This window comes from Mirounga angustirostris, unplaced genomic scaffold, assembly GCF_029215605.1.
Source record: "Mirounga angustirostris isolate CCGP_5_RB_7025 unplaced genomic scaffold, mMirAng1.0.hap1 SCAF_16, whole genome shotgun sequence".
Classification (NCBI taxonomy): domain Eukaryota; kingdom Metazoa; phylum Chordata; class Mammalia; order Carnivora; family Phocidae; genus Mirounga; species Mirounga angustirostris.
The window spans coordinates 4,206,314-4,234,076 of record NW_026991724.1 but is presented as its reverse complement, the minus strand read 5'-3'; the positions used below and the strand labels follow the sequence as shown (position 1 = coordinate 4,234,076).

Here is a 27,763-nt window from a genome sequence, read left to right as displayed (position 1 = left end):
ATGTTGTGTAAGTACCCTGCCTGCCCCACTCCTTAGGTGTGTGGTCTCCACTATTTCCGAGAGTTCCCTGTGTATAAAGCTCCCGCCACCCTCGGAAGCGGCTGGCTTCCCTTTGCTGCCTTGCTTCCTCCTCCTGATCAGTGTTTCTGCACTTTCCAAATTCACTACTTGAACTTGAATCCTAGCCTCAAGGTCTGCGTCTGGGGAAAGCCAGACTAAGGTGGAAAGGATTGGTAAGGGCAGGGCTATCACTTTACGAGGACAAAACAACAGGTGTCAACAGACTTGTTCATCTGTAGCATCTTAGGTCAGGTGTCTAACAAGCAGATCTTGAGACCTGAACTCTCTACAGTGGTTTATGAAGGGAGAGCTCTCCGGAGAAACTTGTAAGGAACAGAAGAAGCAGGACAGGGCAGGAGAAAGCCCAGCAAAGGGTGCTCTCAGCTTAATCCCAGAAAGAGCTCTGGGATTCGAGAGCTTGACTAGAACCACAAAATCGTCCCCTCCATCTTGAGGCAAGAGGGCCATATATTTATACTCTGACACTGGTCAGCCATTGACATTGGCTGCAGGCTGTCCTCAAGGGGAGGAGGCCGAAAGCCCCCAGGCATCCAGGGTAGGAGCCTCAGATACTCACAAGGGGCAGGATTGGGGTGGGGGTGGCAGCTGGGCAGCATCTTCTACTCATGAATTGCAGCTTGGACGAAAAGGAGCCTCAAACCTGCTAAAACTTGACACAGACAACAAATATATACTGAGTGTGACCAAAAAAAAAAAAAAAAAAAAGTTACCTGAGCTTTTCCTTCTCGAAGTTCATGGTGCACTTGTGGAATTTAAAATAAAGCTGCCTCAATCACCCAGTGCCAGACACCCAGCTCAGTGCTGACGGGTTTCTGTTTTCGCGGAGACCCTGTTTCCTGCTGTTCCCTGCAGGTCAGGTGCCCATTGTTCCAGCCAGGTCCGGTTTTTGCTGGACTCACCTGCTGCCTCATCCCCCCAGCCTTTGTACCAGCTATCTCCTCTGCGTGGGATACCCCTCCTCCTTCACCTGCCTACTGATCCCCCATTTATCCTTGCAAATAGCTCAGATGTCAATCCCCAATCGCTATGTGTCATGAGCAGGTAAGCTTTATCTCAGGGGTGCCAGGAAAGTTTAGTATTTGAAAAAAAAATTTTTTTAGTTCATGAAATGTACCATGCCAACAAAAAAGAAAACTCTCTGGAGACCCTGAGATGTACGTGTGACGGACAATAGCAGTGCTGGTATTGCATACTTAACTGCCGTGTCCCAGGCACCGTGCTAAGCCCTCTACGTGCAATATCTCGCTAAATCCTCCCTGAGACTCAGACCCTCACTGGTAGGCTCTGTTGTAAACCCCATTTCACAGAGGAGAAAAGCAAGGCACAGAGAGTCTTGGTAATTCACCCAAGTCACACAGCTGGTAAATGGTAGACACAAGAGTTGAACTCCGAGGTTTATACCAGGTATCATTACTACACGCTGTGCTGAATGAATGATTGAATGGACCAGCAAAACCAAACCGACCTAGGATCCAGAGAGAGGACAGCCCTGCTGCGTCAGGCAGGGCCATCCGGGTCAGTCTGTGCAGTGGAGGACAAAGGGACCAGGACAGACAGCTCAGAGGGTCTGGCTGGAGGCTGTAGTCCAGAATGTGCATCCTCCCTGCCCCCCACCTGGTGAGGCAGACTCCAGGGACCCAGCGTTCCTCCCTCCCCTGGGTCCCCGCAACACAGGGCCACCTCCACCCTCCCCTTATCTTACCCATATTGCAATTGCATGTTCACGTGTCTGTCTCTCCCACTTCAGATGCGGGCTGGGCTTCACTCAAGACCTTTTTGTCCAGGACTGATTTGCCTGGCTTAGAAACAATCCACTTTTCTCGAACAAAAAAGAAGAACAGGATTCGAGACCCCAGGAGCCCTGTGCAAATAAGGCCAGACCCCGCTCCAGGAGGCAGAAAAGGAAGAAGCTTGTTGCTGGCAGGAGGTCAGAGCAGGACCAGCTGCTTGGCTGACAAGGTAATGACCAGACACTTACTCTTTCTCCTAAGTGGGGGCAGGCCTGGGCCTGGAGTGTGAGCTTCCACAGGACCTAAGGGGTCCCCGCATCAGGGTTGGGGGGGGCAGGCAGCTTGTAGAAGAATGCAGAGGTGATTTTGAACAGGGTGATGTGAGTTCTGAGAGAATGTGTCTGAGAGCGCTGCCTGATGCTCTATTCTGAGAATCCCATAGGTACTTCTGGGTTCAGTGGAAAGTGTGCTGTGATTGATTAGCAATGTCTGCACTGGGTATAGGATAAGAAGTGGAGGCCTGAATGCTATGTGTTTACCCATCCCAGTTAGCAGGGCCGTGGGAGAAGGGAGCTGAGCAGATTACTAGCAGTAATAGCAGCTACCACCTATTAAGCACTTAGAATGTTCCAGGAATCATGTAAAGTGCTTTTCCTGCTCTATTTCATTTGATTCTCAAACCAACTTCAAGAGATAAATGCTGGTTTTGCCCCCCTTTAGAAGATCAGTTCCATGGGGCAGCTGGGAGGCTCAGTCTGTTGTGTGTCCAACTCTTGGTTTCTTGGTCATGATCTTGGGGTCATGAGATTGAGCCCTGCATCTGCATCAGGCTCTGCTGCTGGGCATGGAGCCTGCTTGAGATTCTCTCTTCCTCCACTCCTCCCCACTCTCTCTCTCAAAAAAAAAGGTCAGTTCCATGAGGGCCATGATTTTATTTATCTGTGTTGTTTAGTGCTGTATCCCCAGCCCCTCGCAGAATACCTGGCAGGCACTCAATTAAGCATTTGCTGTGGAGTGGATTAATTCCCATTTCGTAGGTAAGGAGACAGAGCCCCAGAGCAGTAAGTAACTTGCTCCAAGTCATGCAGCTAGTAAGTGCTAGGAAGCCAGTAAGTCATGCAGCTAGGACTGCATCTCTTGTAGAACTTTCTGAGATGCCGGAAATGTCCTGTAACCTCTGCTGCCCATGACCACAGCCACCAGGGCGTGTGCCTGTGACGGACTTGAACTGTGGCTCAAGCAGCTAAGAAACTGAATTTTTAATTTTATGTAAACCTAGCTAATTGAAATTGAAATGCCCACGTGGGTGACGTGGTGGGCACAACACGGTTCTAGAGCCTGACGGCTTGCCTGCCTCCCCTACACTGATCCCCGATGCCGGATTCAGAATGGGGTCCAGGTTCTCTGCAGACACGCAGGAATACACTGGGACGTTGTCCGTGATCATTCCACCAGGGAGGGCAGGGGTGTAACCAACGAGCGGACCTACGAGCAACTAACTCGTGTTGTCTAATTCTGCACATGAGAAGTCTGAAGATTCCAGAGTAGGATACGGCACCCTCAGGGTTACCTGCTGGCCTTGGACCCAAACCAGGTTCGCAAACCTGAAGTCCCAGGCATTTCATGTTAACCGTTGGCAGGAAGAGAAGCACATGGTCCGTCTGGCAGGTCACGGAGGAGTCAGGCTGTGGGCAAGGCCAGTTGAGTTAGGGGCCTCCGTGGTAAGCGACAAGACCCAAGACGGAGCCGGCTCCAGGTGAAACCGTGATCCACAGGGAGCTTCCTGGACAGCTTCTCTGGGATACCTGCTTCCCCTGCCGCCTTGTCGCTACCTCTGTCCGGGGGCTGGTATCTTTCTTCCCCTCTAGTCACAGCATGATCTTGAGAAGGCGCCCTAAGCTGATGAACGCTAAGGTGTCCATGACTAATAGGAAGTGTCTGCTTCCCGACACTTCGTATTTTTATGGGAAGCAGGGGCTTCAGCCAAGAACTGCTCTCTGGCCTGCAGAGGGTCAGGCATCCTCAGCAAAAGCTCATATGCATGCAGCTGTATGTGGCAGGCACCACGGGAAGTGGTGGTCATGCATGACGTCATTTAACAAGTGCCACCCCATTTGGAGATGGGGAAACTGAGGCACGCTGAAGCTAAGTAGCTGGTCCAGTTCGCAGCTGGGGGGCAGAAGCCAGGCCAGGGCTCAGACCCAGGCAGAGCTGGGGAGAAAAGCGATGGGGATGAGAGGGAAGGAGGAAGGCGCAAGTGCCAATCGCAGGGAGGCGTTTTTTCTTTAATCTGAGATGAGGGTCTGAGGATCCACGGACTGGGGCCAGTCTCCTGCTGAGGCTCTAACCACGCGGGCCTGATCCTCCAAAGGCATCTGTTGCTTCTTGTCCTCGGGTCTAAATGGTTACAAACTTACAAGAGTGAGCAGGCCAAGAATTCCGCTTGACTTCGTGATCCTGGTTGGCCCCTGGGCCTGCTCCTTTATGCCGGGCTGCAATTTTTCTAGATTACTCAGCCTTTGGGAGGGAAGCTGGGCCAAGGACAAACCCTTGGTGAGAAGAACAGACTGTTTAGAGAACAGGCCCACCTCCTCCGCCCTCCCGCCTCCTCCAGGAGGCTGGGGAGCCTGCAAACTCCCTGCGGGGGGGCAGGGCTGGCTGCACGGAGCGGTCCTCACGGTCTGCCCCCCGCCAAGCCCAGCTGCTCTCTGGGAGCCTGGCTGGCAGCTCACTGACACCCTTCCCTGCCTCCCCTCCTTATGGGCTGTGACCTCCTGGGCACCAGAAGGTCAGCACCAACTCGGGAGCTGCAAAGGAAAGCAGCTTGCAGCCCTTCCAGAGAAACTTCTAACGCGCTAGTTAAGTCTGGGCGCTGGCCCACCCACGATGGCGCGGGGTCTTGTCCTGGTTCCTGCACTTACCGTCTGCGTGGTACTCGATCGATGTGCTATGCAGTCCTGCAGAGCCTCTGCTTCCTCATCTGTAAAGTGGGGAGAACAGTAGCACAGACCCTGAAGGCCGCCACAAGGATGACGTGGGCCACCGAGGGAGTGTGGCACAGGGCCTGTGTGTGACCTGCCCTTCACCTGGGCCTCCCTTGCCTATGCCCCTCGCCTGCCCTTTTTTTGCCCGTCTGTGGATCCAGATGACGTTCTTTACCAGGGGCACTCTGCTGTGACGTGTCTTTGAACTAAAGTATTGAGAGAATAGAAATAACACAAGCCTCACATGTCCCTCTTTGGTGACAGTCCCACCTGCCCCATCTGGCCGGCAGTGTCCAAGAGCTCCACACTCAGGCCCCGCACTTGGGGTTTAACGCTCTGAGATGGTTGTCTGGAAATTCTTAATAATTCTATTTTGGGGGTTTGGATTGTGTAAGCGAGGCCGGGTGGGACAGTGGAGCGCGTGCGGGTGGCCTTGGGTCACAGGTTTACATCGCTGTCGCTCAGTGGGGGCTTGGGCACAGGTGCGGGAAGGCTTAGAGCCAAGCCTCTGGGCCCTGCCCACCAGATTACATGGCCCCAGGTGCTGTGAGGGTCTGCACGTGCCCCACAAGTATCCCCCCAGGGCACACGACACGAAACAGCCAATAAAAAGCACCAGGACAGATCAGAGACTGCAAAGAAAGGAAATAGCTTTTTCCTACTTTCTGAACAAGGGGCCCCACATTTTCACTTTGCCCTGGGCCCTGCAAATGATGGAGCTGGCCGTGGTTCCACCTGGTGTCCGAATCTCAGAAGTGTCAGGGTGCTGAGCCGCTGTCAGGGGGTATCCACTAGGACAGCCTTTGGGGGGTTGATTAGAGCCTTACCAACACGTACTCCCCTGGCCCAGCAACTCCGCTTTATCATTAGGGATGTGCACAAAGGTGTGTGTATAAGAATGTTCACCTGGCGTTATTTCTAACAGCACAAGCAGCCAGATGCCCCATAGGGAGGGAGGGTCAAGTGCACAATGAAGATGGAGGACTTGGATGCCACTGTTGGAAGCATATCGCAGAAGAGAACTTACCAGCATGAGAAAAACAACTGATATTTGCAAAAGAGGAAAAGAGGCAGTTAGCAAAGGGCCTGTATCACATGACTTCATTTGCATAGCTGCGTGGGGAATTTATGCATGGGGAACGTACTGGGCTGATTTACACGTAAGTACTGAGAGCTGTTCTCCTGGGGTGGGCGATTTTTTTCCCCGTTCATGGGTGTCTGTGTTTCCAACTTCCATGCACAGAGTGCACCTCACTTTTCCCATGGCACAGAGGCATGATGGTGCAGAGGGCAAGGTTAGTTTCGACCTGTGGACTATGAAGCCCGCGTGCCTGGGTTCAAAATCCAGCTCTGCTCCCTACAAGCTCTGTGACCTTGGGCAAGCGATTTAACTTTTCTGGGCCTCAGTTTCCCCATCTGTAAACAGGGAAAGTAATACTACCTCCCTCAAAGAGGCAGGGAGACGAGTAAATAAGTGCAGGGAGCTTAGAGCAATGCCTAGCACATAGTAAGCTGTAGCTAGTGTGGTTATTATCGTAAAGAAATTATATAAGAGAAAAATCTGGAGACACAACAATATTAACAATGATTATTTTTGGATGGTGCAGAAGTGAGTGGTTTATTTTTCCTTTTGGACTTGTCCGTCTTTCCCAAGTTAAGCGTGCACTTCTTTTATAACTTGAGAGAAAATATTAAAGAAAAAAACGTGAAAAGGTCGTGAGCTAAGTGTTGGGGAAAACAGGATGAATTCAAGTTAGCCACATTTGCATGCTTTTCAGGCCAAGATCACGAGTGGAATCTGGAGCTCGTCCCAGGCCCTTATTCCAGACCTCCCATCATGTTGTGTACCTTCTCATTCATAAAGGATCCAACAGCTGGTGGACAGATGCCAATGCCAAATGATAGGCTCTCACAATGAATAGCTATAGCTAAATCTCTCAGATATATATCCATATACATGTAGAGATACATACATATATCTAACTACCTGTATTATATCTCTCCATCTATCTACTATGTATGTAATATGTATATATATAGAGAGGGAATCTTTAACTACAGTTATAAAAAAGAATACTTCCCACCCATAGCCCCCGAATATAACCCTAACATGAGACTGACCATGATAGAGTAATTGCTCATTTACTTGTTTGCCTCCCTCCCTAAAATTCCTGAAAATGTCTTCTTTCTTTTTTTAAAAAGATTTTATTTATTTATTTGGTAGAGAGAGTGAGAGAGCACAAGCAGGGGGAACAGTAGAGGGAGAGGGAGAAGCTGGCTCCCTGCCAAGCAGGGAGCCCGATGTGGGGCTCGATCCCAGGACCCTGGGATCATGACCTGAGCCGAAGGCAGACGCTTAACCATCTGAGCCACCCAGGCGCCCCTGAAAATGTCTTCTTTCTATCCCTGGCACGTACCACAGCGCCCAGCACATAGTAGAAGTTCCCTAAAAGTCTGTTGAATGAATGAATGAATGAATGAATGAATGCGTTCAAGTAATAGCATATATTCATGCGTCAAGATACAGACATAGAATGAGATGTGGGATTAGCTGTTTTACAGTGGAGATGGGTCAAGGGAGGGCCAAAGATGAGCAAGTAAGGCTTAGAGTAAAGATGATGCCGGAGTAAAGTATTGACAGGTGACTGTGTGCTTGTCCCCACAGAAAAGGGAAGAGAGGTGAAGAAACAGTGAGAATAGCATTCAAAGGATCCTCTAGGTGGTTCCAGGGTTAGTTTTACCCTAATTCCTTTTAAATTAAAAAGATACTTTCTATACTTTTGTTTCTCAACAAATTAATGATATTTGGGGGGCCTGGGTGGCTCAGTTGTTAAGCGTCTGCCTTCAGCTCAGGTCATGATCCCAGCGTCCTGGGATCGAGCCCCACATCGAGCCCCACATTGGGCTCCCCACTCCATGGGAAGCCTGCTTCTCCCTCTCCCACTCTCCCTGCTTGTGTTCCCTCTCTTGCTGTGTCTCTCTCTGTCAAATAAACAAAATCTCCAAAAAAAAAAAAAAAACCAAATTAATGATATTTAATACAAATCCCAATTATCAAAAGTAATTTCTTTTCAAGTGCCATAAATGTAATGCTTTTCAGAAAGAAGCAGGGTGTGAATGTGCAGTGGGCTGAACTAGGGAGGGAAGGGCAGGCTGGCTCTACTCTCAGTTGACCCCATTCACAGGTGAGGAAACAGGCTCAGGATGTGACATGCACTCAGGAGAAAGTGAGAGAGCTTACCCAGGCCAATCTGCCCCTCCTGTAGGCATGAGACCTGCAGTCAAGCTGTCACGGCTGCACCTTTACTTTGCGTTTTGCCACCCATCCCCCTCCCCCCACACTTCAGGGCAGGCAGCCTCTGGGGAGAAATGCATGGTGAGGGTGGGACAGGGCCTGGACCCAGGCTGCTCAGGGACCACATGGTTCCTCGCTGGGAATTATCTGATGGAAGGGGCCTGAGTGGAGTGTTGTGTCTAGCACAGAAAAAACAAAGACAAGCCTTGAGTATTTGCCTGGTCATGCTGACTCCCCATCCCTATTTTTCTTTTCTGTCCTGGCCCACCTTCAGTGGCTGGATCTAGCCTTGCTTTATGCAGCCCTGAATGATGCTCTGAATCCTTTCCGGAGAAGGCAGGGAGTAGAAAAACAAGGAGAGAGAGGTGTTTTTTGTTTGTTTTTTTGTTTTTGTAACAGCTTTATTGAGATACAATTCACGAATCGTAAGTTTGCCCTTTTAACTTGTACAATTCAATGGGTTTTGGTATATTCAAGTTGTGCAACCATCATTATCATCTAATTGTAGAACATTTGTATCACCCAAGAAGAAATCCCTTATATTTAAACAGTCACCTCCATATCCCCCAGACCTAGGCAACCACCAGCCTACTTTGTCTCTGTGGACTTGGCTTTTCTGGACACTTCATATAACTAAAATCATACAATCTGTGTCTTTTTTGTGCCTGACTTCTTTCACTGAGCCTAATGCTTTCCAGGTTCATCCATGCTGTAGCATGACATAAGTTTGACAATTCATAGATTGGTGGGTGATGCTTAAATTCATTCGTTCCACAAATACTTACTGATTACTGAGCACCTACCTTGTACTAGTCCTGGGGGCCCAGCCAGGAATAAAACCAACAGTGAACTGTTTCCTGGAAGGTTTCTAGTGGGGAAGAGAGACAATAAGCCGAATGAATAAGAAAGTGATTTGTAATATTCGACGGTGCTAAGAGCTAAGTGAAGCGCAAAGCTGGAAGTGGCCAGAGCGGGGGATGGGGGCGTGGGGGGCTGTCCTTACCTAGAGGGGCCAGCGGAGGCCTCACCTTAGGGTGAGCGCAGCGTACTGATGAGCTAAGACTTGGAAGGAAGTGAGGGAGCCAGGAGGCTGCCGCGATGACCCCTGGCAGTACTCGGGTCGGTACCTAAGGGCTGTGCCAGGGACGGTGGCGGACCCCAGCGGGCGTTTCCAGGTGCGAGGCTGGGGCCCCCGCGCACGCGGGAGCGAGTTGGGCGACGGGGGTCTGTGGCGGACGTGGGCGCCCCCCCACGACCCCGCGCGCTGACCCCTCCCCCCAGCCCCCACGCACCACCCCTCCCCCCCGGCCCCGCGCGCCACCCCCTGCTTCGGCCCCGCGCGCTCCCCCTTGTCCCCGCGCGCCGCAACCCCCTCCCCGGCAGGAGCCCACGCACTGCCCCTCCCCCTCGCGCCGCCCCCTCCCCCTGCGCGCCGCCCCCCCCCCCCCCGGGCGCAGGCCCCGCCTCGGCGCCGCCTGAGCCCACCTCCTCGCGGCCGCCGCCATTGGCCGCGCGCGCCGCCTCCGCCCTCGGCTTCGCACTTCCTGGCGGAGCCATGGCTGCGCAGCAGGACGGACCCGGGGCTCCGGCGACCCGGCCCCGCCGCCGCGCCCGCCCGGTCCCGCCACCGCCGGGGGTCCCCGCGCCGCTCCCGTAGCGCGCCCTCCAGGTGGGCGTCCGCGCGCGCCGTCGGGGGATGGGGGCCGGGCGGAGGGGGGCGCCCACCCGAGCGAGCGGTGACCCCCGGCCGCGCCGCCCCCTTTCCCTCCCCGCGGCCCTGGGTGCTGGGGGGCGCGGCGGAGGGAGAACCGCAGGTGAGACAGGTGCGGCCTGCGCGGCCTGGCGCGCGCGGCCCAGGTGAGTGTCCCCGCGTCCCGCCGCGGGCGCGGGCCCGGCCGCGATCCGACTCCGCCTCCCTCCGCCTCCTCCTCGCTGCCGGCTCGAGCCTGCCCGGCGGCCGTTGTGCCGGCAGTTCGGCCGCGGGGTGCGGGTGCGGGCGGGCGAGCGACCGCGGCGGCCGCGAGACCCGGAGCTGGTGAGTTGCGGCGGGCGTCCGAGTCCGTTTCCCGATCGCTGAGGTCGGCCAGGTTCAGGGTGGGAACCGGGAAGCAGCTCGGAGAGCAGGCTCCCTGGGGACCCTCCGTCCGGACGAGCCTCTGTTCCCGTGTTTACTAAAAGACCTTTTGACGCGGAACTGGGGATCGCCCCTGCCCCTGTGGATGGCCTTGACCCCTTCATCTGCCTCCGGGAAGCCCAGGAGGCGGCTGACACCCAACGCTCCCACACACGTTGGCCCCAAACCACTTGCCCCGAGACAAAAGGGAGCCTCCACCAGGGAAACTCTCTCAAGAAATCTTGGCCTAGAAACGAAAGCTTTCAGCGCTGAGAGCAGACCCGAGCCCAGGCTGGCTGCAGGGGTGGTGGAGAGAGAGAGGGACCTGCTGCTTTCTGGGGTGTGACCTTGGGCAGGCCTCTCTACCACCTGAGCCTGGGCGTCAGAGATGATTGGGCACCTGTCTCAGAGGGTGAAGATACCTAAGATACCTAAACAGCCAGCAAGCACTGCATGAATATTGGTTTCCTACCTTTCCCTCTTGAACTCTCTAGCGGCCCCCAGGCAGTCAGAAGGGACAGGGGTGGGTACAGCTGGCCTTTGTCACAAAGTTGCTAGTTTGTCAAAAATCTAGTTGTCCTTTCCTTTCCCCAGGGAGCTGGACAGGATGGATTGTGCCCCAAGTTACTCCCGTGGGAATGCTGGACCCCCTCCCTCAGTGTGACCCCCATTATCTTGACACAGTGCTTGCTTCTTGTGACATTGTTTGTTATTAGCCTGGGCTGTTTGTTCAGTAGGTAACAAATGGACTCTTCTCAACTCAGAGCAGAGGAAAAAATTCCTCCTTAAACCCAGTATGTGACTTGTGCCCATGTAGCTAGGGTAGTCCTTCCTTTGTGCTCCCATCCCCCCAAACCCCCCAAAGCCTGGCTCTGTACTGCTATTAGTGAGGTAGTTGGCATTTCAAAGCTGGAAGAAACTTTCACATTGTCTGATACACCAGCGCATCCCATAGGGGTGATTATGAGGTCTGGAGAGGTGAACAGAAGTGTTCAGTTTTATACTGGATGATTTAGGCAGGGCACTCTGCTTGTAAGCTTTTTTTTTTTTTTTTTTTTTTAAATAGCCAGGCAGGATAGCTTAGGGGTTGAGAGCAAGGAAGCCTCCCTGGGTTGCATTCCCACATCTGTCGCTCCTTCCTGACCGTGTGACACTGGGCAAGTGACCATATCACTATCAGCTTTCTCCTCCATAAATTGAGGAGAATAATAGTGCTGGCCTCTGGGGGTTTTCTGGGGATTAAATCCGTGAAGACCTAGGAACACACTTGAAGGAAAGCACCTGTGTCTAGAATGTGGCTGTATTTCATATGTGTCTGTCGTCACTGCATCACATCCTGGCCTTCATCATGATATTTTTAAAGTAAGATACTCTCAAACACTGGGCCACATTCAGCAGAGCTTCCTGGTGAAGGGTCCACGACTGCCCACTTTGAAGCTGGACAGGCTTAGGTTTGAGTCCCAGCCGTTTATGAGCTTTATGACCTGGAGCCCAGTGTCCTCATCTGTAAAACGGGATGTGACAGCCCGGCTGAGTAGTTGGGCTCAAATGAGATCGCATGCGTACATCCCTTAGCCTGGTTCCTGGGTCACAGTCTGGGCTTTGAAATGATAACTGTTGTCATTATAATTTTGATCCAGCCAAAGCCTTCAAAGAAGGAGAAGCCCGCCTCGGGATCAAGCATCAAAAGGTAGATATTTGTAGGAGGTGGCCTAAAACACACGGTGTCAGGTTTTAGTGAATAAATGAACAACCTTAGATGTCCCATCTGATTCGGATTCTAACCTGATTTTTTTCATCTCCGCGTACGAGTGTTCTTGATAACATACGGTCTTCTCTCCCTCTTTCCTCCGTGTGACTGCACCCCGGTTGTCATCGATGTCTGCCGGCAGAGCTGCGATTAATGAACGGCCTAGGGTGTATTTTTTTAAAGATTTTATTTATTTGACACAGAGAGACGGCCTAGGGTTTAGTATCGCAGCTCAGAGGTCCTGTTCTCGTTCTAGGGCTGCGGTCTCTTTTATGATGGAGGGAAGCCGGCAGACGCGAGTGTCACGGCCGTACAAGATCAGCGAATCCTCAAAGGTCTGTGAGTAGTCGCTCTCCACCTGTGCACGTTGCCTCAGAGGGGTGGTGTTTTTCTGATGAGCTCATTCCTAATGTTCAGACAGACTTTCTGTTCTTGGTGGTGGGGGTAATCTCCTTAATGATGAATAAAGAGGCAGTACGGGCAGGGGATGGAAAACGTCCTAAACTCAGAGGAGTGGGGGGCGGGGGGAGACATTAGAGATACACCTCGACCCATTTGTTCTTCGCCTCAACCTGAAGAGGTAGATGAGGCGAAAGAAAAGCCATGGGATTTTGCATCCCTGGCTGTTAAGGACCCAGACTCTCCCCCGAGTCGTGACTTACTGGGACCCTAGGAGCAAGTGAGAGTGGGTTCCCCAGGGCCAGGCTACCAAACTATGTCACATCAGCATTACCCCAGGAGAAGGTATCTAATTAGAAACGCATATGCCCCGCCCCACCCCAGAGGGGCTAAATTAAAATCTGAGAGCAGGACCTGGGAATCTATACCTTTAGCAGACTCTTCAGAGGACTTGGAACAGCCCCTGTCCCCCAAGCTACTGGAGAAATAAGGATTGGGGGACCGATTTGCAGGGCAGTCTCTCTTTACACCTGTTCCTCTATAAATATTAATAACACCCTCTTTTCTTTAAAAGTGGCTCTTTTAGAGATTAATAAATTTTATGATTACCTTAGATCATGCATTTTCTTTTTTTCTTTTTTTAAAGATTTTATTTATTTATTTGGTACAGAGAGAGAGCACAAGCAGGGGAGGGGGAGAGGGAGAAGCAGGCTCCCACTGAGCAGGGAGACCAATGCGGGGCTCGATCCCAGGACCCTGGGATCATGACCTAAGCTGAAGACATTGCTTAACCAGCTGAGCCACCCAGGCGCCCCTAGATCATGCATTTTCAACGGAACCAGTATTACTCCCAAGGGGGCAGAATTGGTTCTTGGGGATGCAGAAAGAATTTTACTGTTTGTGTGTGTGTGTGTGTGTGATTAGAGCAGCTGTACATATGGTTCATGCACAGATAATGCAGAATATGTGTGGTCTTAAAATTTCACGGGAACGGTTAGGAAAAAAATATCTTACAAGAAGATTGAAAAAAAAGATTAAGGAAAATAGCACTTTAGATAAAGGGAGTTGTGAGCAGCCTGTAGATTTGAAGGGAAAAAAGAGGGACAGAGGTTCTGCAGATGTGCATGATAGGAAAATGGGGTGTAATTTTCAGGAGAGGTTGGTTCTCCAGAGAAACGGGCTCCTGTTTCCATCTGAGTTCCCGAGAAGGCGCTTGCCAAGCCTGGCTTTATCTGCTGTGAAAACCCAGAGAGGTCTCGCGGCTGTCTCAAAGAGGCTTTGTTTCGGACCCTGGCTGCAGAGACAGTGTAGCTTTCTCAGTGTGATAGTGCTAGAAATCTTTGTCCCTTAAAGCCACATCCTGAGTTTGTTTCTGTCTGAACCTATTCCTTGGTTAGATTGTTTATGTTTCTAATGTTTTGTATTAAAGAAAGAACCCAAATGGTAAGTGTATCTTCAGTTTTCTAGATATTAAACACATCTCTGTAGCCAGCACCCGGATTACAAAAGAATGTTAGCAGACCCTCCCGTCCCAGTCTCCAGCTTCCGGGACTGGCATTTTGTCTGCCCTTGAACTTACTGTGAATGGGACCAGGGGGTAGGTACACCCGTGTGCCTGGCTCCTTTCACGGGTTAGTACGCTTCCGAGGTTCATCCTGGTTGCTGTGTAGTGGGAGGTGGTTCCTTCCCAGCACGCTAGAGTCTTACCTAGTGTGACGGCCACTGTTCATTTATCTGCTCCGAAATGTCTTCATCCGTTTCGATGGTGATTTTTTTTAATATGAAATACCCTATACCTGCTACATTCTGGCTAGGTTAGCTGCTGAGTGGCTGTGTTCCTTCACCTAGCTTGCCTTGCTCTGATGAAGGCAAGGAAATAAAGGAATGAATAGGGTTAATACCATCAAAGAATGTAGGGGTTGGGCCTTCCAAATTATAGGAAATGCCTCGAGACTGTTACTCATGTCCCTTTAAAATTGGGAAGTCATGTTGTTCTGGATTTTTTTTTTTTTTTTTTTTTTGAAAGTGCTCATCTTTGCAGCTACACGAAAATAACCAGAAACAGGGGGTTGTAGTTGAGACCCAGGTGAAGAATGAAACATGCCTACTTAGCACGGAGACCCAGTTTTAGAAAGAGTGGCTGCTCTTCTCCCTGCCCCGGCTCACTGGAGCAGATGGTCCCCTCGGCAGCTGTCATCTGGGGCTGTCCCTCCCTCCCCACCCCGCCCCCTGGAGGGCTCTTTCTCTTCTTGCACTGCAGATGGGGGTCCTGTATACACCCATTTAAGTGTGGTGGTGCCACATCCCCACCAGCTTAGAGACAAACGGGGGGCCAGGTTGGGCAGCCTGCCCACTCGATGCCCCTCACTTCTCAGGATTCTGAGCCTTTGCTGTCACGAGATAGCCTGCACTGCTCTGGTGCTTTTACACTTCCTTCCTTTAGTCCACGCCCAAGAGGGGCCCCAAGCAAAAAAAAAAAAAAAGAGGGGCCCCAAGCCAGGGTGCGTTGGAGCCCTGGCCATTTCTGCTTCATTAGAAGCCCATACCAGGCCAGCCGGGCTCTCTCTGCCAGTAACCAGAATAGACCGAGAGACTGTACGGGACCTCGGAGGAACCGTCCCGTACCGTGACAGCCGCAGAGCCTGGCGCTTGGCACATTTGGAAGGAAGCTTTGGGCAGTATCTGTCTGGTGTCCTCAGCAGAGTGTGAGAACGTGGCCTGCACCTGTGGTCTAGATGGCGTGATTGGTGTGGGAAGTGTCTGGACCAGGAGGGACCGGAGGGAAGTAAAGTATCACAATCACAAATGCGTTGGAGGCAGGAAGCGGAGAAGGAGATGAGTCCAATGCAGTAGGGCATGGCTTGAGAGGTGACCTGCAGGAATGCATGCAGGGAGCCCTCAGCCCATCACCCCTCGCCCCACCACTTCCCCTTGCAACCTTAGAGCCCAGCTAGCCCCTTTCCTCAAACACCCTCAAATAGGCCAGCAGCCTCGCAGATGTGTTTGGACAGCCTCCGTCTCCCTGTGCTGAATTTTGTGGTGTTTCTGAGGTAAACGAATCAAGCAGCATGCAGATCCTGAATGCCCGGAGCCTAATCGGTCTTCTAAGGATGGAAGAGCTGCTGTCTTGGTCTGACGGATCTTTGTATCCTCCAAAGCACATGGCAGGCTTACAGCACTCAGTCAGTGTCTCCCAACCTGAATTGATTGAATTAATCCATTTTAATTGTTCATATTTTTTTATTATTTTGTTAATTCCGATGCTGTATGGCAATGAAAAGTTTGGGCTCTGAAATCAGACCTACCTTCAAATCCCAGCCCTGCCACTCGGTCACTGTGGGACTTTGGGCAAGTTTCCTCGCTTCTCCGAACCTCAGTTTTCCTCATCTGGGAAATGGGCATGATAACTACATTCTGTCTCCTGAACTCCCATGCCTCATCCTAAACACTCTCATCCTCACTCGTGAGACCAGGCAAAGGGGGCTGAGAGGTGGCTTGTGGCTTTCCTGAGATCACACAGCTAGTGAGCAGCAGAGCTGGAATTCAAACCCAGATTCTGTCCAAGTGTTGGCTAGGCTACATTTGAGCAACTTCACCGTCCTGATAGGACAGCAGGTTTCTTTTTCTTTTTTTTAATTAACATGTATTATTGGTGTCAGAGTCTTATATAATACCCAGTGTTCATTACATTATTCTCTCCTTAAAAGATAGCAGTTTTTAGAGCTATTTGCTCATGTCCCACAGTAAGAAAGAAAGAAGGGGCAGGGAGAGAAGAAAGAAAAGTTCCAGGAATTCTATTTAGAAAGAAAAGAGGAAGGACAAGAGAGAGAAAGAAAAAGTAAGATTTTAAGAATTGTATATATAAAGAAAGAAAGTAGGAAGGAAGGGAAAATGCTAAGTTAGTTTTTAGAAACTGCAATTGATGTATCACTTTTTTTTTTTAAGATTTTATTGATTTATCTGACAGAGACACAGTGAGAGAGGGAACACAAGCAGGGGGAGTGGGAGAGGGAGAAGCAGGCTTCCTGCCGAACAGGGAGCCTGATGCGGGGCTCAATCCCAGGACCCTGGGATCATGACTTGAGCCAAAGGCAGACGCTTAACGACTGAGCCACTCAGGCGCCCCGTCACTTTTTTTTTTTTTTAAGATTTTATTTTTAAGTAATCTACACCCAACATGGGGCTCGAACTCACAACCCCGAGATCAGGAGTCTCCTGCTCTTCCGACTGAGCCAGCTAGGCGCCCCTTTAGGACTTGCATTTGAAAAGGAAGAAGGAAAGCTACAATACACACACACACACCCCCACACACAGAAACACCCTTACTTCCTGCAGACTCTCTGATCTCCTGTTCCCCCTTCTCTTTCATTGTACTGTAAGTTCCGGCCGTGTCAACACTCGGACAGAATCTGGGTTTGAATTCCAGCCACTAGCTGTGTGATCTCAGGAAAGCCACAAGCCGCCTCTCAGCCCCCTTTGCCTGGTCTCCCGAGTGAGGATGAGGGCGTTTAGGATGAGGCATGGGAGCAGTTCAGGAGACAGAATGTGGTCATCATGCCCATTTCCCAGATGAGGAAAACTGACCCCAGGGCCCTGCAGCGGGGAGCGGGGCGGGGAGGGGCTTGGCGTGCTCCCCCTGGGAGCCGACCCCTGAGCCGAGCTCTCTGCTGCCGCAGGTGTACCACTGGGCCGACCACTCGAGCACGGTGCTGCAGCGGCTGAACGAGCAGCGTCTGCGCGGGCTCTTCTGCGATGTCGTCCTGGTGGCGGACGAGCAGCGCGTGCCGGCCCACCGCAACCTGCTGGCCGTGTGCAGCGACTACTTCAACTCCATGTTCACCATCGGCATGCGCGAGGCCTTCCAGAAGGAGGTGGAGCTGGTCGGCGCCTCCTCTGTCGGGCTCAAGGCCGTGGTGGACTTCCTGTACGGCGGGGAGCTGGCCCTGGACGGCGGCAACATCGACTACATCCTGGAGACGGCCCACCTGCTGCAGATCTGGACGGCGGTGGACTTCTGCTGTGAGTACCTGGAGCAGGAGGTGAGCGAGGACAACTACCTGTACCTACAGGAGCTGGCCTCCATCTACAGCCTCAAGCGGCTCGACGCCTTCATCGACGGCTTCATCCTGAGCCGCTTCGGCACGCTGTCCTTCACGCCCGACTTCCTGCAGAACGTGTCCATGCAGAAGCTGTGCGTCTACCTGAGCAGCAGCGAGGTGCAGCGGGAGTGCGAGCACGACCTGCTGCAGGCCGCCCTGCAGTGGCTCACGCAGCAGCCCGAGCGCGAGGCCCACGCCTACCAGGTGCTGGAGAACATCCACTTCCCGCTCATCCCCAAGAACGACCTGCTGCACCGCGTCAAGCCGGCCGTGTGCTCGCTGCTGCCGCGGGAGGCCAACTGCGAGGGCTTCATCGAGGAGGCGGTGCGCTACCACAACAGCCTGGCGGCCCAGCCGGTCATGCAGACTAAGCGCACGGCGCTCCGCACCAACGAGGAGCGCCTGCTCTTCGTGGGCGGCGAGGTCTCCGAGCGCTGTCTGGAGCTCAGCGATGACACCTGCTACCTGGACGCCAAGAGCGAGCAGTGGGTCAAGGAGACGCCCCTGCCGGCCCGGCGCAGCCACCACTGTGTCGCTGTGCTGGGGGGGTTCATCTTCATCGCCGGCGGCAGCTTCTCCCGGGACAATGGAGGGGATGCGGCGTCCAATCTTCTTTATAGGTATGACCCCCGCTGTAAACAGTGGATCAAGGTGAGATTAAAGCCAGATTATTTCTTTACTCTTGACGGCTTTTTGGTCGCTTAACCTAGCCTTGACTGCCCGCCCCCCACCCCCCCCCGGGCCTTGGCCACCGTCCCGCTTCTTCTTTTTTTTTTTTAAAGATTTTATTTATTTGAAGAGAGAGACACAGCGAGAGAGGGAACACAAGCAGGGGGAGTGGCAGAGGGAGAAGCAGGCCTCCCGCCGACGGGAGCCCGATGTGGGGCTCGATCCCAGGACCCTGGGATCATGACCTGAGCCGAAGGCAGACGCTTAACGACTGAGCCACTCAGGTGCCCCCACCGTCCCGCTTCTGAACGAGGCGTGACGATAAAGTGACGAGCCCCGTGATTCCCACGCTCCCCGGCGCCCGCACCCTGCACGGGGCGCGTGAGGGCCGACTGGCCTCCGTGTGCAGGCCAGGTCATTGTCCGGAGCGGTGCCTGCTCGCTGGTGGAACGTTCTGCGGTGGTAGGAACGCTCCACACCCGTGCTGCCCGATACCCAAGGCACCGGCCACACGTGGCGATTGAGCCCTCAAAATGTGGCCAGTGGGACTGAAACACCGAATTCCCTCTTTTATTTTATTTTAACTGATTTACGTCTAAGCAGAAAGGCCCACGGGAGGCTGGAGGCTGCTGTGCTGGATAGTGCCGGTCTCGAGATTCGACCCAGAGTTCAAACCCCGTTCCCCTGTCTCAGAGTCTCCCTGCAGCCCCCTCTTTGGGAAGGGTTTGGAGCTCGTGGAGGGAGGCCACCGAGCCTCACACCTGCTGGCAGGTGTGGTGAATTCTGGCAAGTGTGGCTCTTGGCATCAGACCTGAGTTCACACCCCACCTCGGCTAAGTCATAGCTGTGGATTTCAGACTGGGCCTTGCCCTCCGAATTTCAGCTTCTGCCTCTGGAAACGGGGTGGGAGGGCATTGTCATTCTACGATCAGAGGCTGTATGTTGCTCAGGGCGGTTGGCAAACGCCTGGCACAGGGAAGGTGGACCCTTCTCTCGTGAACACCTCCCCAGGCCACCACCCTAGAAAATCAGCCTGTCTTTATACTCACACCTCAGTGGGTTTTTTTGTTTTTTTTTTTTTTAAAGATTTTGTTTGTTTGACAGAGAGAGATAAACAGTGAGAGAGAGAACACAAGCAGGGGGAGTGGGAGAGGGAGAAGCAGGCTTCCCGCTGAGCAGGGAGCCCGATGCGGGACTCGATCCCAGGACCCTGGGATCAGGACCTGAGCCGAAGGCAGACGCATAACGACTGAGCCACCCAGGCACCACCTCACACCTCAGTGTTTTTACTTAACTTGATGGGGTTTTTTCCTGGGCACAAAACACAGAATGGACTCCAATGACCTTTCTGTTTTATTCTGGAAAAAAAAAAAAAAAACACAAAAAACCCCCTAAAAACTCTCCTCCAAAGTCTATGTCCTGCCACTGGAAAGTGGCTCCCAGCTTTGGAGCTCATCCTCAAAAGCATTGTAGTGGTGGCAGCCTGAAGGTGTGGTCTCCTCTGGGACTGTGTTCACTTCTCTGTTCTACCTGAATTATTTAAACAAACAAAAAAAATGGGGTCTTTTGCTTTAAGTTTCCTGTTGATTGCTCTTAACACATAGCAATCAGCATTAATTTTAAAAGTATCTCATGTGGGGAGGAGCAAAAGGAAAGATGAATTTTTATTACGGGACACCACGAAGCCGGTTTCTGAACTGTATGTTCCGTGGAACTCAAGCCCATGAGGTCAGCCACATGGCCAAACAAGTTAGGGGAACTGTGTTCTCCATCCCCTTCTTGGGGACTTGCAGTGCCTCCAGGGTCCTGGGAGCTCTGAGAAGTCCCTCTCAAGAGCCCCCTTTTCTTCAAGTTCGACTTCCTTCTCCCAAACACGCTTGGCCACCACTTGACCTTCCTGGGCTATGTGTTCCATAGAACCCATTTGGGAACTCAGTGCTCGATGTTGACATGGTCCAGGTGTGGGCAAGGGAAGGTACAGGTGTCCCGCCTCCACAGGTAGCCTCCATGAACCAGCGCCGCGTGGATTTCTACCTGGCCTCCATTGAAGACATGCTGGTGGCCGTCGGCGGCCGGAACGAGAATGGAGCTCTTTCCTCGGTGGAGACTTACAGCCCCAAGACCGACTCCTGGTCCTACGTGGCTGGCTTGCCAAGGTGATGGGGGGCTCTGTGGCGGACTCCGCAAACGTGATGGCTTTGTCCACCTCATTTTCTAGATATTTTGACCTTCAATTCCAGGAAAAAAATCTCCTGGCTTGTAAATAACCGTGGGCAGACCATGGGGGCAGAGGGCGTGGTGGTGACCAGTCAGGGCTCTGGTTTCAGACCATCCGGGTGCACGTGTCTGCTCTGCCAATCAGGCAGATCTCCCTCAGTTTCCGAGTCTGTTTGGAGTTTCAGGGAGAGAGTATTAAGTTCAGATAGCAAGAGCTTTCCCTAGGAATGTCCTGAGTGTGGGCTTGGGTTGTTCCAAGAGGTGACAGATCTGTGACACGAGCCAGAGTCTTCACCCCGCTCTCACTCCATCTGTAAGGGAAGGGAAGGTGGACCCAGCGGCCGTGATAACACCTGCCCCATAGGGCTGTCAGGGCGAGATGTTCCTTAGAGGCCTCACCCCCCAACACACAGCATCCAGTACCCGGGGAGCGCCCGGGGCCCTCACTCCTCCTCAGGCGCTCCGCATCGAGGTCTGCACTTAGGAGCACTGGTCATCATCGCAGATCTAGCAGAAGGTGTTTGTCACCAATTTTACCAGCTCCTTATAGTTGAACCTGCAAGCACGCTTTGTGAACAGTCTTGCCGTGGGGCATGGGCAGCTGTCTTGCACGGCTCCTGGGGAGCTAGAAGGACGCGTGGCGTAAGCCGCAGGTTGTGAATCGCAGTCCTGCAGTCTCTAGTTGCTACCACCTTCGTGTAGAGGTTCCAAAAAGGCGATGGAGTAACACCTCAGGCAATCGGGATAGTGGCTCCTGATTAGCCCGTGCCATCTCTTGGGCCAGGTGCTTTAAGTGACGAGTCCCTTGAGCCCCACAGTGACCTGGTGGGGTGGAGGTAGTCGCCCACATAATTTGTCATCCAAACCAGGATTGGCAGTGAACTGGGGAGGTTAACAGTGTAAATACCGACGGTGTCGTAGGTAAACCGAGACCTCTGGTCTCCCTAGGTTTAGGACTGTTGTTTCACCATCCCACTTCACAGATGGAGAAGTGAGGCTTCACGGTAGTCCTAAGAGCATCTGCTGCCGTCACTTTCTCTGGGCCAGCTGGGGTGACTTACGTACCTCAACGCTACAACAACCCTGGTTTTTTCTTTCTAAATGGGCCTGAGCTGCCGGGATTGGAGTCAACATAGCCCATGACGCTGTGATCATTGGTGTGTGTGTGTAACGGGACCTCCATGAACCCGCAGCCCAGCCCGAGAGCCGCCCCGGGCTGCCCTCCCAGACGCTCCCCTCCCGCCGCCCCCGGCCTGCCCTGTGCAGCCACTCCCCTGAATCACCTCCCCTTCTCCTGTCATCTGTGTTTCCACTTGGGTTCTGTTCTTTTCTTCTCGGTTTTATGTCCACTGCACTTTTTAGAGAAAATTAAAAACTGAGCAGAAGGTCCAGATTGTTCCCTAGACCTTCCCCGCAGAGCATCTTTCCCCGTTGGTAACCTCTTGGAGTCGCGAGCAGCGACCTGTTACAGCCCGAGTGGCTGCAGCACCTGAAGGGGGGTCGCCCCGAGTGAGGGCTCGCTGTCTGTGTTGTACGTTCTGTGGCTCGGGACAAAAGTGCGGGGATGCGTGTCCTCAGCGTCGCACAGAGGAGGTTCACGACCCTGAGGCGCTCTTGTGTGCCACCCATTCGTCCCACCCTTCCCGCGAGCCCCTCGGATATTTCACTGTCCCTCCGGTCTTTTCCAGAACGTCGCAGAGTTGAATTGTACTTTGTTTGGTTCCCGTTTGCGGTATAATTTGATCAGGTGCCTCTGTGTGCCTCGATTGCACAGCCTTGTTTTCCGCTCCTCCAGAAAGGGTCAGCCTCGTGATTGTCCCCACTCCCGGGCGGGGGAAACGGAGCGCGGGGCAGAGCCCAGGCGGCATGATGCCGAGCCGCACGTCCGTTTCCCCACCCGGCCCTGGCACGTCTTGTCCCGTGACCTTGTCCAGTGTCTGTAAAGTGTGCATGGCGTGCCTGCTCCCTGCGTGGTCCCCTCAGGTCCCCACTGCCTCCCGTCTTCCCAGAGAACAGGTTGCCCCCCCCCGCCTTAGTCAGGGGAAGAGAGCGCAGGCCCGGCGCCAGGAGGTCCCAGCCCGGGCACGGCCCTGAGCCTCCTCTCTGCCTCTCTCTGTCCCCACCCCGTCTCCCCGCAGGTTCACCTACGGCCACGCGGGCACCATCTACAAAGATTTTGTGTACATCTCAGGGGGCCACGACTACCAGATCGGCCCCTACCGCAAGAACCTGCTGTGCTACGACCACCGGACGGACGTGTGGGAGGAGCGGCGGCCCATGAGCACAGCGCGGGGCTGGCACAGCATGTGCAGCCTGGGGGACAGCATCTACTGCATCGGCGGCAGCGACGACAGCATCGAGTCCATGGAGCGCTTCGATGTGCTGGGCGTCGAGGCCTACAGCCCGCAGTGCAACCAGTGGACCCGCGTGGCCCCCCTCCTGCACGCCAACAGTGAGTCGGGGGTGGCCGTGTGGGAGGGCCGCATCTACATCCTGGGCGGCTACAGCTGGGAGAGCACGGCCTTCTCCAAGACCGTGCAGGTGTACGACCGTGACAAGGACAAGTGGAGCAAGGGCCCCGACCTGCCCAAGGCCATCGCCGGCGTGTCCGCCTGCGTGTGCGCCCTGAAGCCGCGGCTGGAGGACAAGAAGAAGAAGGGCAAGGGCAAGAGGCACCAGGACCGGGGCCAGTGACGCCCCCGCACCCCCCTCCCCCACCCCCACCCCCCCTGCCTGCGCCTGGCGGGGACCTGGTCCCCGCCACCACCTGCCAGAGTGTCTAGACCAGCAACAACTTCGTAGCATCCTGGAACCATGATATACTTCTTAGCAGCTTTTTTTACTTTTATGATTCTTGATATTTCTATGATATCACAGTAACCGATTAAATATTCTGTATAATTTTACATATTATTTTGCTTGAATAATTAAACCCGGGCCCAGGCAGAAAACAGCCCCTCATCTCTGTGCAGGGCTTCTTCCCTCGTTCTGAGTCTCCCCGAGGATGCCACCTCACTGCCCCCCGCTGAAGTACCTAGGGCAGGGCTTATGCAGAAATTTTTGTGAGCGAAACTAGGGGCCGTGGTGGGGATAGCTGGGATCCCCCAGTCCATGCCTCTCTCAGCTTGGCTGAGCTGTTGGATTCCTGGGCCCCACCTCAGAATTATCCATTCTAAAACTACCAGGAGTAGGGGCAGAGGGGGTGCCTGGAAACGAACCAATTTCCAGAATGACTGAGCACTGTCCACATTTGGCCATCATGGGCAACGTCAAGTGCGTTCATGTTTATGAGTGGGGACTCCGAGGCCCCCCCACAGGGCAAGACCTGGGACTTCTCACCAGGGAGACGTTCCCACCAGGATTTCCTGATCTGGTGACTGTTGTTTATGAGTAGTCCCGTTTTCCTGATGGGTAATCTTCCTGAATTCTAAAAGGGTCCAGGTAATCAAGAAACTTAAAAAAAAAAAAAAAAGGCATGAAACTCTTAAACATTTTTCTGTAACGTGTGCTTTTTTTCCCCTGAACCCACTGTTTTCTTATGTTACTGACATACTGAGCCCCCAAAATCTGTTCATTTCTCAGGAAAGAAAAAGTGGCCATCCTAGAATTTGCCATTGTTTTCTCTGGCTTGGCTCCAAGAAGCCCTCGACAGCCCCTCCATGAGTGAGCCGAGCACATCTTGCTCCCTAAGGAGGATGTCAGGTACCCACCCCCTCCCCAACTCAGCCGTCCACTGCGAAGTCGTTTTGTGCTGCTGGGCAAATTCTTTAACAAGTCCTAGCTGTTCCCTCATTCATTGCGCGGTGGGCCAAAATCACTGCCTCCCAGGGCTCGGTGCCTTCAGTCCGTATAAGCTATTAATGTGTGTTCAGCACCTCCTCTTGCGATGTGTGACCGCCCCGCGCTGATTTCTGCAGGTATCACTAACTGTGTGCCCTCGGAGGTCAGCTGGGGACCCCTGCCCCAGCTGCCGTGGACACAAGGATATGGGAAGAGAAGCGTGCTTGCCGAGGGAGGCGTTCACGATCTTTGCCTTGACAAAGATCAGATTGCAGAGATGAGAACACCTCAAGATTTATTGTTAACCTTGGTATTAGACTATGAATCTCCGTTAACTTATTTCCTTAAAAAAAAAAAAAAAAAAAAAGATCTCTTTACTGTACTTCTTTTCCTTTCCCTTAAAGGATTACTGTGATTTTGAGTGGCTTGGGTGTTGAAAGCTTCAGTACATAAATCAGTGCCCTCCGTCGTTAGTGGGGCAAGGGGTCTGCTGACTTGGCTAGTTCCGTGCATGCGGAAGTCCCTAGAGGCTTCCAAACTGTTGAGAGGTTCTGCAAGGCATGCAAACAATCAAACCAAAAACTATACGCTCTTCATGGAGCTCCACAGTACTTCAGTGTATTAAAGTCTCTGGGAAGTCCCACATTAACTGTTAACCTTCCATCAATCCAGTGTTTCCAAACTTCACTGAGCCCAAAACCCTTTTTTTGTCTCATACCTTGTCCAGCCCTCCACAAAATGTTCTGCAGAACTTCTGCCAACTTTGGGATAGCTTACCCCCTTCCTATTCCAGGGAAGATATTACTATTAGAGGACCCTTTGGAAGGCATGGAACATGTGGTCTGTGCTCAGTCATAAAGAGGTGGTTGTTCAACCAGAGTCCAGGGGAAGGTGGGGAAGAGCACGTAGATTCCATGTGTGCTTTGGGGAGCAGGATGGCTTTGACCTTGGGAAGAGGAGAGACGTCCATTTTTAGCTTAAGCCCGCTCTCTTATTTTTGACTACCGTGACGTGTCCCTGGATAACAGTGCAGTGCTGGTCGCTACTCAACTCTCTTGTGCCTTGTGGGTTCCGTACAGTGTCCTGCACCTCATACTTCGTGGTGTCACTCTTGCCACTCTGAAGGCAGGCTTTTCATTTACGGGGTTTAGGTTCCAATATGGTTAGGCCTGGGAGTGTTCTTTCAAAGGTAAGGTTGATCAGTTTCTTCTCGTGGGCTGGCTTCACGTGATTGGTGGTGGTTTCCCTGTGTGAAGAAAGGTTGTTGAGCCTATCGGTGTCAAGGGAAAGGAGCGTCAACGACCAGGGGGCAGCATCTGCCCAGACGCCGGGCAGCATGGTGGTGGGACCCATGACAGGTAGCTGCTGTCCGATGTTTTTAAGATGGCAGTCACCCTGCTGTGCCGTCCAGCGGAGAATGGGAGAAGATGCTGTTTAACCCAGTTGGGCGGTCCGCTTGGGGATGCACTCCTGCAGGTGGCCATCTGAGCGGCAGAATCTCAGTGGTGTGGTTTCCTACCGCAGGGACAAAGGTTGTTGGAGAACACCAGAATCGCTTCTTTGGATCTTTCAAAATAAGCATAGTGGGCTTTCATTCAGGTTTTTTGGGTTTTATTCTCACTTTTAAAGAACTAGAGTTTTCACTTCATGTCAGTTGTATGTTTTGAGTTTGATCCTCACCCAAGTTGGCACCTTGTTTGCTTAAGACGTGACTGTCACGCTAGAAGGGAGGGGAATAGAAGGCTGAAGAGTCCTGGTTACTTCTTCCTGCTGTTTAAATATACAGAGCTTGTCTTAGCAAGTTGTGTGTTCGTACGGCTTAATCGGTATTTTTAATGTTTTCGATGTTAAGTGTTAGCGTTTTAGCATTTTAGAAAGACTGCCCGGTAGGACTTTCAGATCTTGATCTGAGCAGAAAACCTCGTGTGTGAATTATATTCTGAATGCTCCTCCCCTTGCTCTTTAATGATAAGGTGACCTCATGGTGACTTAGTAGAAACCCCAGAAGCCAACCCTAAGGGGTGTTCAGTTTTGGGTGGAGACCGAAATGCCAAAGGGAGTGGGGTCCCAGTTCCTCCTCTGAGCTCCAAGATCCCACTCGGTGAGCTCAGGTGAGTTAACCTGTGGTTCCAAATACCTGGCCCCTCAGCCAGGTGACCTTTCAGTGGTTTGCAGCAATGTGGGAGGTGAAAGATCCCCCAACCCCACCCCCAGCCCCTGGTAGAGTTGTCAGGCTTCATCTTTACCCTGGTCCTCCATGGCATGTGGCTTAGCCCAGCAGCTGCCGAAGGAGTACCTCCCGGGCCTTCTGTCTCTCAGAGCTTTCGGCTGGAATCTCAGACCACTGGCCCTGCCCCTGGAGGGGCAGTTCCATCCTTGGCCTCTCCATGGATTCCGAGTGTCTTCAGAGGGGCGGGGAGGGGGTCGTGTCCTGGCCCCCAGAATAAACCTCTGGAGCGTAGGGCAGCTCCACAGGCCCTCGGAGATCCTGCCCTGTGCGTCTGCCAAGCCTGGCAGTTTTTAAAGTTTTTTGAAATGTTTTGATACTTTTTGATACCATTTGCTAATAACCGTTTTGTAGGTTGCTGCCGGGGTTTTCCACTTCACGTCGCCCCCACTCCCTGCCCCCTTCCCCCCCGCCGTCGCCACCCCCTTGAGCTTGCACTAGACAGCAGGTGCCCCCCGGGTCAGCACTGGGACCTCGCCCACCTCCAGTGGCTTTGTCTTGGATCTTGCTCTCCTCTGTGGCTGCGATCTGATCCAACTCTTGAATTCTGTAAGGTCCTGCGTGGCCCACCTGGCCCTGCCCGGCCTGTGACTATGACCGCCTTAGGCCCCCAACTGAGCAAGAGGGCACTGATTTGCCAAGAAGACATTCTCATTCCCTTAAGATATTCTGCATTTCTCCTGAAGCTCCTACCTCAGCGGTGTGCACAGAGGTGAAACCATCCCTGAGGACTGACCCACGTGTCACCTTTCTCATACGGGTCATTGCTCAACCCAGGGCTTGCCCGGGTCCCCATCCGCTCCCGTCCACCCCGCCTAAAGACGTCTTCAGCACGAAGTCTCTAACAGTGAACCATCCTGCACTTTACAGAATGACTGCCCTCAGCTTGGAAGTGAGTTCCGCTCTTTTGTAACAGGAATAGAATTTATGTTCTGTCCTTCTGAGGGTGTGTTGGGGTCTCAAGAAACTGTCTTTCAGTTGCCTTAGTTAAAAGAGGTCAATGAATGTACAAATGTGATGGTGGAACGGGGCAGAGGGGATCAACCTTCTGTGTCCGTTTTCTTTGAGAAAAGGCGCTCCACTTCTCAAAGCGGTTTGCTTGCAGTGGAAGGAAGACTGGAATCCTTTGGGGTCAACTGAAGTCAGTCATCACCACCAGCCCCCACCCCCACCCTTTCAAAATTAGTAAGATATTTGACGATCAAGCAATTCGTTGGGTATGTTCTGGCTACTAATGTTACCAAAATCTGTAATTGTGTGTGCGTGTGTTTTAATTTGTTGCTTTCGTATTTGTAATTTTATGACACTCGAAGGTTTTCTGTGTCTTACCTATTTTTAATTAATTTTCTGCACGTTGATTTTTTTTCTTTGTTTTTAATTCCATACAGAATATTCAGTTCTCAAAACACATTAAAATGA

General features: G+C 52.7%; 1 protein-coding gene and 1 long non-coding RNA gene across 7 annotated transcripts; one reads left to right on the top strand and one right to left on the bottom strand.

The window, feature by feature from the left end:
• Positions 1 to 9,715, bottom strand: LOC129046286 (uncharacterized). Of its 2 annotated transcripts, none has more exons than XR_010408215.1 (5): positions 9,576 to 9,715; positions 8,894 to 8,958; positions 4,733 to 4,791; positions 1,784 to 4,360; positions 1 to 730 (listed from the first exon to the last, which is right to left on the bottom strand). It is a non-coding gene; the product is annotated as an uncharacterized LOC129046286 (long non-coding RNA). The 2 variants fall into 2 exon arrangements; XR_008507288.2 differs by lacking the exon at positions 9,576 to 9,715 and adding an exon at positions 9,094 to 9,336.
• Positions 9,621 to 27,518, top strand: KLHL36 (kelch like family member 36). Of its 5 annotated transcripts, XM_064581295.1 has the most exons (6): positions 9,621 to 9,759; positions 11,844 to 11,893; positions 12,210 to 12,288; positions 17,029 to 18,102; positions 20,119 to 20,276; positions 22,476 to 27,518. In XM_064581295.1, the coding sequence occupies exons 3-6, from the start codon at positions 12,226 to 12,228 to the stop codon at positions 23,029 to 23,031; spliced, it is 1,851 nt and encodes a 616-aa protein (XP_064437365.1). In that variant the 5' UTR covers positions 9,621 to 9,759; positions 11,844 to 11,893; positions 12,210 to 12,225; the 3' UTR covers positions 23,032 to 27,518. The 5 variants fall into 5 exon arrangements, with proteins under 5 accessions (XP_064437365.1, XP_045746596.1, XP_064437364.1 ...); XM_045890640.3 differs by lacking the exon at positions 11,844 to 11,893 and having other exon boundaries at positions 9,626 to 9,759; XM_064581294.1 differs by lacking the exons at positions 9,621 to 9,759; positions 11,844 to 11,893 and adding an exon at positions 9,786 to 9,904.
• Positions 27,519 to 27,763: the final 245 nt, after the last annotated feature.